Source organism: Atta colombica, unplaced genomic scaffold (genome assembly GCF_001594045.1).
Source record: "Atta colombica isolate Treedump-2 unplaced genomic scaffold, Acol1.0 scaffold30, whole genome shotgun sequence".
NCBI lineage: Eukaryota > Metazoa > Arthropoda > Insecta > Hymenoptera > Formicidae > Atta > Atta colombica.
The window spans coordinates 1,256,902-1,266,445 of record NW_017259404.1 but is presented as its reverse complement, the minus strand read 5'-3'; the positions used below and the strand labels follow the sequence as shown (position 1 = coordinate 1,266,445).

At 32.9% G+C, this 9,544-nt stretch overlaps 1 protein-coding gene across 2 annotated transcripts in view; it reads right to left on the bottom strand.

Annotated features, from left to right (window-relative positions):
* Positions 1-227: 227 nt before the first annotated feature.
* The window catches only part of LOC108690242 (vacuolar protein sorting-associated protein 13C-like), a 25,406-nt gene continuing 16,089 nt past the window's right edge, over positions 228-9,544 (bottom strand). The window contains exons 21-43 of one of the 2 annotated variants that reach the window (XM_018197429.1): positions 9,395-9,515; positions 9,048-9,272; positions 8,699-8,914; positions 8,326-8,367; positions 7,735-7,800; positions 7,018-7,221; positions 6,719-6,856; positions 6,495-6,641; positions 6,215-6,363; positions 5,870-5,981; positions 5,559-5,797; positions 4,103-4,268; positions 3,758-3,974; positions 3,220-3,395; positions 3,028-3,147; positions 2,811-2,932; positions 2,327-2,640; positions 2,024-2,145; positions 1,782-1,951; positions 1,549-1,663; positions 1,075-1,206; positions 818-982; positions 228-704 (exon numbers count right to left, since the gene is read on the bottom strand). In XM_018197429.1, the coding sequence (XP_018052918.1) occupies positions 657-704; positions 818-982; positions 1,075-1,206; positions 1,549-1,663; positions 1,782-1,951; positions 2,024-2,145; positions 2,327-2,640; positions 2,811-2,932; positions 3,028-3,147; positions 3,220-3,395; positions 3,758-3,974; positions 4,103-4,268; positions 5,559-5,797; positions 5,870-5,981; positions 6,215-6,363; positions 6,495-6,641; positions 6,719-6,856; positions 7,018-7,221; positions 7,735-7,800; positions 8,326-8,367; positions 8,699-8,914; positions 9,048-9,272; positions 9,395-9,515 (3,526 nt within the window). In that variant the 3' untranslated portion in view covers positions 228-656. The remainder of the gene's footprint in view (positions 705-817; positions 983-1,074; positions 1,207-1,548; positions 1,664-1,781; positions 1,952-2,023; positions 2,146-2,326; positions 2,641-2,810; positions 2,933-3,027; positions 3,148-3,219; positions 3,396-3,757; positions 3,975-4,102; positions 4,269-5,558; positions 5,798-5,869; positions 5,982-6,214; positions 6,364-6,494; positions 6,642-6,718; positions 6,857-7,017; positions 7,222-7,734; positions 7,801-8,325; positions 8,368-8,698; positions 8,915-9,047; positions 9,273-9,394; positions 9,516-9,544) is intronic. The other variant, XM_018197430.1, reaches the window with a different exon arrangement.

Here is a 9,544-nt window from a genome sequence, read left to right as displayed (position 1 = left end):
AAGCGATACTCTATAAATATAAATTTAAAAAACTATTCTTTTTTGCGATATATCTTGGCACAAAAGATTTTTTTTCTATAAAAGTTCCCATAAAGTTTCATAAAATTAATAAGAATTGATTTAAATCTTTTTAAGAGATCAATCAATTAAAAAAAAAAAATATATATATATATATATATATATACTTAATCAACATAAAAATAATTTTAAAGTTACATAATTTCGTTTTCTCAGTTTTATTTGATAGATTGTGACAAATCTTTTGTGCCAATCTAACGTTGTTCGCTCGATAATAATACCGACAACATAAAAGTTCTGAACAACTGCGTGGTAAGTAAAGTAAAAAAGTATATCCCGTATGTCTTTTCAGTTTTTTGGTACCTTTATATTCTTACGTCTTTGTTTACGTTCTTTCAATTTCTTCATTCTTTCACTATATAAGTAACGTCCTTTTATCTGATTATTGCGATCACGCAGTATCAGTCTTATAAATAGAATAGTCTGTAGAAAACGTGCATAAAAACTGTGCGAATTTGCGTTCGCGAAGCATTCCGGAAGTAAAGAAGCTTAATTTGCCTTTTCATTCGCTTGTTTTCTTTTCTGATATAACTCGAAATTGCTCGAATGTTTATCTTTCACATTTACGCATCATTGCGTTATGCTCTAGATTGATTAATTTGTTCTTGTATTTTACTGCACAATAACTATGGAAAAAATAATGACTCATGAAATAATAAAATATATATAACAAATAACGTAAAATAATATGACATTCCATTGAAAATACTTTTGTGAAATTATGTAACAAGGTACATACCTGTTTAATATTAAAATCTGATATTAAAAGTATTTTTGATTGAGATGTACTGCCGAATAGGCCGAGTTTCTTTTTCTTACTAATATCCTTAATAAAAATCTGTACACCTTTCTCTACGACTTTTGCCGATTCACTAAATTCGTTCCAAGTGTGACTCCAATCAATCTGAAAAAAAAAAAAAATGGTAAAAACATATATGCATTAGTTCTTTTATTTTGAGAAAACTAACGAGCAAAATCAATGTAATAAATACTAACCCTCCAGCCACCGAACAAATCACTACGTTCAAGGTACGATAATCTTTTGTCGGTGAATAAAAGCACGTCTTTATTGATGAATACGTGATAGACATAAACATCTGTATGCGCATATTTCCCCTTTTCTAGTTCCTATGAAAAAGAAGTCTTATATAATAAATTATAAACTTTGTTGTATATAACAAGAATATTCGTACATATAAGATAATAAAATTTAATTCTATATAATTTTTTACAAAGATATTATAATTTTTATAAAAAATATTTCTTTATGGAGTATCTTAATTTTCCTTTATTCATTTATTTATAATTTTTATAATATAATCCTATACAAATTCATAATACGTATTTTGTATAAAAATGTACTATTATAATAGAATGCATCTACGAAGAATAAACCATTTAAAAATTTATTTAACAATTTTGAAGATAAAAGAAAGATGTTACGAACTCTTAGAAAAATAGAACTCTTACTAGCAATATTTTGTTGCCTTCGGCTTCATCTTTTATGTATGGCCTAACGAGACTGTCTGGTTGCAGAAATCTGGGCGATCGTACTCTCTTTGTTTCCTCATTTAATTCAGTAGCTCTGAAATAAATTGAAGATAATCTCCCATATACATTAACAATCAATTTCTGAACAATTCCAAATTTTAGTTAATTGTCTTATTCATTAATTAAGATTGCTTTTGCATAATTAACAATACCGTCTAACTGCTCCAAAGGAACCACTTGCAAAATCAATAACACCAGCAGTAGGCCTAGTGACAAGTCCAACAACACCCTTTCCAAACCCTTTGAAGAATCCTTCCACTCCTTCCTCTTTCGCTCCTGATAAAGGTTTCATTACAACACCAGTCACACCATCGACTACACCCTATCAAATAACATAAATAAATTCATAAATATATTAAATTAAATAATTAACATAATTCATCTGCGATCTTACCATTACTAAACCCTTTCCGCTTCGTGCAAGACCTTCTTGTAAATTGGCGGGCTGTTTATTGAGCTGTTCTTGTCTCTTTCGTTGATAATCTTTGTCAAAGGTTAGAGCAGCTATACCTTTGCCTGCAAAAACGTAACAAAATTAATAAATATTGTAATATTTTAAAATACAAAATTGTCAAATGCTAAAAATTACGACAATTAAGCATAATATAAAATTCTTGTTTAATATTATCTTTTGCGAGTGTAAAAATACAACTTTTTTAGTAGAGCAAAATTTAAAAGATTGGAGAAAGATGTATACCCATCGCTCCCGTAATCTTCGATACAGCGCCCGCCATTCCGCCGACAGTATGGCCCAACATGCTGCGCACTCCGAGGAATAGACCCTCGGCAAACTCTCCTGGACCCTGTATGGCTCCTTGGAAGGGTTCATAGAACAGATCTTCGATACCCTTCATAGTTCCGATCACAAGTCCATATGGATTACCGATCACATCGAGTCCCAGCACGAGTACATAGGCCTGCTTAATTGCTTGGCCCGCGTAATGAGTGCTCGCCTCAGAGACGAGCTGTTTATGCGTCATGAACACGTAATTTCTCTCAAAGTATGCCAATCTGTATCAATAGAAGAATACTTAGAATCTTATAATCTCAGAATTTGTACAATACGCAGACTACAAAGAAAATTACTTCAGAAATTCTAGTATGCTTTTAAATATCTTTAATTGTAATTTTTAATATTTTTAATTGTACTAATTGTAAATTGTACTAATTAAGGGCCTTACTTGAACACAATATCGTTAATATCTGTCAACGTTACTCCAATTCCTTGCAAAAGCACATTCAATACTTGCGGCAATGCGGAGGGCCCTCCTCCGCTTCCGGTCATTGAAAAACTGATGTGTATCTATGAACAAAAAAAGAAAAAGGAGATAAAGATTTACCTGTCAAATAATAATTAGCATTTACATTTTTGTATCCATATATTGAAACGTGACACACCTTGAGAGGCGAAAAGTGTAGTAGATCGAAAAAGTTCTTCTGCTCGGCCGTGGTGATCAAACTGACATGGTACATTAATGGTTCATCGACTAGTTTCATGTCTTTACGGAATAAAGCACTCTGAAACAAACAAACAAGATTATCTATATGTTACAGAACGATCTAAATAAGACGCAATATCTCGCATCTCACCTCTTCCGCGTCGTTGACTTCGTTCGCTTCGAGCAAGCCCATTATCGCGTTTATGAAGACAATGTCCACCTTGATATGAAATTCTTGTATGAGAACTTTGAAGTATCGGAATTGTTGCACAGTGCTGTGCTCCAATAGGCGCTTGACCATACTTAGCTCCGCAAAAGGTTTCATGACTACAGAAATACACAAAAAATAGGAAAAAAAGATACATAAATGAGAAAAATAGATACATAATTCTTAAAAAAATTTAGGAATTATGTTTTCATAAATAAACAATGATTAACTTTCGATTATAGTATTTTACAAACCAGATTTCTAAAGAATCTTGTTTGAAGTACAGAATGCAACTAAACCGGATCGGTAGAAGATTCCAAATTTTTTTATCTACAATTTAGAATCTCATAGTACCAATCGTACTGATTTACTAACTAAAATTTTCTCTTAGGTACAAACAATCTATATCTATACTTGAAGATTAAAATTGCATATTACAGGGGATGCAATAAAAGTGTTTTTCACATCAAAAGGATAATACCTGTACTCTGCGTGACACTCTTTGGCGGTGGCACTGGAGCTAATATAACTGGAAAAACACACTCCGACAACTGATTGTCGATCTGAAGTTTGTTGATCTTTGCATGCAGCTGTACCTGATGCGCTGAAGTGCGATATTGCAGCCAAAGTCCAGTTTGAAAGGTGCGTCTCATGTATCTACGATGCGGCCTCAGCATTTCCATATTTAAATAATCCACCTAGATATAATGAAAAATGATTTAAAAAATTAAGTAACGATAAACGCTTCTTGTGGTCCAGAAATTAATCCAGAAATTAAATTAGATCCAAGCCTTAAAAACTTCAAAGCGAAAACTTTTTGTTTTACCATTAGTTTTGGGTCCAACATTATCCGATAATCCGCGTCCATTTTGCCGATTTGCAATTCCCTAATGTATCGTTGATATCCCTCTTCGATAGCATTAACTTCCTTAACACTTAATGCTCGCCATCGACTGCCAATCGACTTACGCGTCTCCCATATGATCCCTGAGCTGGATTATAATACAGAATTTCATTAATTTTACATGGTAACACAATTATACGAAGAGAGTATATAATTATCATTTCGTTAAATAATATTAAATTTATATTTGTGAATTATTGTGTAAAAATTATAATTATGAATAAAATTATAAAAGTAAAATTATATTATTGGGAGTACAAAGTTTGGTCCGTTTTTTTGTGCATTTATTTCAAAACAAAATGAATGAACAGATCAATTAAAGTATTATCCATCGCTGCCTACTTTTGCCCATCTCTCAGGTATTTTCGAATTCCATCTCGAAAAAATGACTCTTTGGAGGCCAATTTTGGAGCCAATTTTCGATTTCTGCGAAAGAAGTGAACCGGTGACTTGCTGCATCCTTCGGAACAACCAGTAATTAGAAGGAGCAATGTCTGGAGAATACGGCGGGCGCGATAAAACATCCCATTTAAGCATTTCCAAATAATTTTTTACGACTTTAGCGACATGAGACCGAGCGTTGTCATGAAGAAGAATAACTTTATCATTTATTAATTATATGTCTTTGCTCGTATTTCAGCCGTTTTTCTCGCAATGCACGGCTCAAACGAATCAATTGTAGCCGATACCGATCGCCCGTAATGGAATTACCAGGTTTCAGCACCTCATAGTAAACGAGACTCGGTTTCAATTCATAAGACACCCAATTTCCTTGTTTTTGGATCATTCCCATGGCTCTCAATCGTACAGAAATGGCTTGTTGAGTTACCTCCAATGATTCTGCAAGCTCCTCTTGCGTTTGACTCTGATCTTCTTCGATAATGCCTCTAATTATTTGTCTTCGAATTTTTTTGGCTGTCCAGAGCGAGGCTTGTCTTTAATGCTGAAAATCTCCATCCTTGAAACGTCGAAACCATTCCCTACATGATTTATCAGTTGGAGCAGTGTCACTATAAACTTTCACAAGCATTCGATGGGCTTCAGTTCGCACTTTTTTTCCAATTAAAGCAGAAAATCAAATCCTCCCGCAAATGCTGCTTGGTTAACGCATAATTCGACATTACAAACACAGTAAAAATCAAGATTTTTGTATGAAACTCAAAGCGATATAAACTGAATATTATTAGCAGATGTTTAACCTCTCTGAAACCGTCAAATCAGCTGTCACTATGAACCATTCACAAAAACTGGAGCTATCTTTAGGGAAACGGATCGAACTAATTTGTACTCCCAATAAAAACATAATTTTAATTTTAAAAAATTACTTTTAAAAAAGTACATGTAAATAAAATTTAATATTAAAAGACTGCAGTCTTACCTGGCGATGCACATATACAACAATTCGGACTTGGTGATGTTATTCACAAGAGAAAATCCAATGCCGTGAATGTTCAATGTGATTTCCTGATCAATTATTTCCAGATCACCAGCAAGCTGACAATCTTCAGCAATCTTTAAATTTGTAGTAAATAGCAGCACTCTCTGAGTACCGTCTAGGAATGAAACATAAAATAGTTTCTCGTCTATTTCCGGTAGTTGGAAAGTACCGAGATTATCCTGGAAAAGAAATGAGAATGATGTTCATTCGCTTTTATGAATATTTCTGCTTGCTTTTCATCTTCTGTTTACCTTGCGAAGATTATCCTCGATTTCCTTGCCATTGTTATCTTCCCACACCAGTTTTCGTGGTCCTGCCGGATTTTCCCAGGTATAAAACATTCTATTGTATGACTGCACGGATCTGTCAACGTACAAATCGGTTCATATCGAATAAATATACAGAGTGATTCTCCGCAAACCTTTTTGCTTAACTTGAGATTAATATTAATAATAATAATAATTATTATTATTGTTAATAATAATAATAATTTTAATTCATTAGGATACAAAAATCCTCAGGTGATTATTTAAGAAAAAAAAAAAACAGCTGACTCATCAAGAATTAATGATCTCGCCGGTGTATTCCCAACTTACCTAACGTTGAGAGAACCTTTTTCCCATAGATTGATAGTATGTGGCGTATGATTGATGATCATAGCTGGCGCGTTGCCTGGGACGTAGGCCGACATGGAGATGTAAACGCCACCCTCGTTGATTTGGACATCTATATTGATTCCTCCGTACTATGAAAAATATTTTGTTAGAAGTACAAAACATGAATATTTCATTATTTATTCTAGTTAATTGTGCTCACAGCACATAAATAAATTATGTGTACAGTTAATTATTACCCTTTGTTACTATGTTTCATTACCTTATTGTCCAATTTCAGCAGAGTTGTGTGACTGTCGGTATAAATAAATGCCGCGGTTTTCTCGGGTTGACTTGCGACTTTAGCCTTTAGAGTCTTGTTATCATGTTCGATTCGAGGCCACAGTGCCGCGCATTCACCAGGAGATACCTTGGCATACAGCAGTGATATTGTAGTGCAATATTTCACTAAAAGATTTCTATAGTAATAGAATTTCTTATATCTACTTTGATCATCGGATCAGCTGGTCGGTCACCTTCCTGGCATTCTATAAGAAAATCTGCGTTGTTAATAAGTATGTAGTATGGAGTAAACGTGATCTGTTTGGTCAACGAGTTGTATGTCAGCTGATTGTGTACTCCGATCTGTAACAGAAAAACTAGAGAGCTTTATTTATATTTATTTCTTGTTTTATTCTCTATTTTTTATCTTAAATATATTATATTATTATTAATTTGTTAACAGATGCGTTAAATGCGTTTAATGTAAACAAAAAAAAAAGAATAAAAATTAACGATATAAGAACCTGATATATCATTCCATTGTATTTACAGGTCACCACACCCTCGCTACCCGCGACATCGATGGAAAATTTGTCGGACCACTCTCCATCTTCTACTCTGATCATGGCTTTCTTCTTGCCAAAGAAAGCTTTGGAGCGGAACGAGAATAGAATAGGTCCCTTGAAATGCTCTGGATGATACAAGATATTCAAGAAATCATCTGCTGTCTGGAAACAGCAATCGATATAAATTAATCTCGACGTTCAATTTATCAAAAATACCTTCGAAACATCATGCAATTAAGAACAAATAACTAACACCTCCATAATATTAGCTTGTTATACAAACTTTGTCGATTTTGCGTTGCAATCAGAATGTTTTATATCTAAAAATGAGGAAACGATCGAGGAAAGATTGACATATTTAAAAATACAGTTATTAAAAGAAATAGAAATAAAAATTAATTAAAAATAGAGAGGATTAAGAAAACAGAAAATAAGTAGCGTGTGCAATAAAGCACAGTTATACATAATGATGTTAGCTAATTACTATTAATTTATATGACTTATATTTGAAAAAATGCAATTGTAAAAATCGACACATTGATCGACTAATACAATGATAATCTAACACAGTTTGAGGCCGTTCAGTTCCGATTAGACGATTGTTATTTGACAATGATTAAGTCTTGCGGACACAAGCGAGAACAGCGATAATATTGAAATAAAGCGATGTGTCACCGCGCGAGTTTTCCTCTTCCTGTACTGTGCGCGTTGTCGATGAGGTTTCATAGCAGAAACGAATTTCTGAAAGACGTTTACACATACATTTTCACGAATAAAGTGATGAATATCGACGTCTATTCAATAAAAAAAATTTGATTTGATTTAAGCGATGTATAATTGTTCTAGAAGTCATTGTATAATTATTATATAATTGTGTAAATGTGTATAATTATTAACAATTCGCACAAAAAGAACAATTTTGTTAAAATATTAAAAAATTTTTAATAAATTAGATAGATACAAATTGGAAAATAATTCTGTTGGATCATCAAAATAATTGTACAGAAAACTTAAGCGTGAGTAATGCTGCAAAAAATTTCAATATTCTAGCAATCTATTTAAGCGTCCTACATTATTTTGATAGTTTAACAAAATCATTTTTAGATCTGCATCTAGCTAAATATTTAAATACTTTAGCAAAATTATTCTTTCCATACAATAATAGCGTAGAATTAAAAAATTCTGAGAGCTAATTTTGCTAATAATATACAAGATGGCTATTTATGAGAAGCACAATAATGCAGCACGATAACAGGAAATCTCTACCTTTATCGGACTCGAGTGCTCTTTGCCAATCTTACTTGATTTCTGTAAAATAATGGAGCATGTTGAATACAAGACTAATGGCAAGATGCAATGGTTAGTCTTGCGATACACTAACAGGAACATAAGAAAGGTGAAGATCGAGCGAGGAAGCAAACATTAATACAAGAGTATTATTTGACATAAGAAAAATGCATATCAATAAAGAATTCTACAATGTATGGCTGATGCAAAAGAAGTTCTCTGTAAAATGCGGTTGAGACTTGAAAATCTTAGGAAATTTTCGAGATTCTTTGACAAGTAGAGATAATAATCAATTACAAACTGTATGCAGAGGTAAAGTTATCAAAAGCGACGAAACTATGCAAACACATACTCTATAGGATAACATTAAACCAGTCTTGTTCAGCATCCAGAAGGGACAATACAGCGCCATGACAATCGAACCATGTTTGTAAGACGTATGCATTCCAAGATCCAGAACCACTTTCTGCGCGCTGTCGAAAGACTCAAACGACCAAACCGCGAACTCTGGTGGATCCGCCATGATTTCGCCTCTGCATGACCAATCCTTCTCCAGATAATTGGGTAGCTATAACACATTATTCGATAATGTGATTTTAAATAAATAAATCGCAAATGTTATGTTTTATAAAAAGTAATAATTAATAATTATAATTATTAATAATAATTATTAAATTTTTATTAATTGATATATGTTTTACCTTAATTATTATGCTTGACTTGGTTAGATCAATTGTAGGAAGTTGCATAGAGGCACTTGCTTCGAGCAAGTTTTCTTGAACTGTGCCAGGCAAACAGATGATGATGTCGATCGGTAGAAAGTTTTTCAGATATATAGACGGGTATAGATGTACATTGTAGACAGTACTAGCCATAGTATGACGAGTAGTATTCTCAAAATATACCTGCTCGATCTCTCCCACAGCCTGCATAAACGAATATTCTATATTCCTCTATTATTTACTACTAAGAATATTTGTCAACTTTATTAAACGAATGAAACTATGTCTAAAGCAAGAAATATATATATATATTTTATAAAAACGACCTGTATATAAAATGGTTCTGTAGAATCTTGCTTAGATCGCGACTCGCATTTCAATAATTTCGTCATGGAAATAGTTTTCTGCAGATCCTTCCAGACAAATGGTTCGACTGACACCATATATCTAAAGTACATTACATATGATCATTAAAA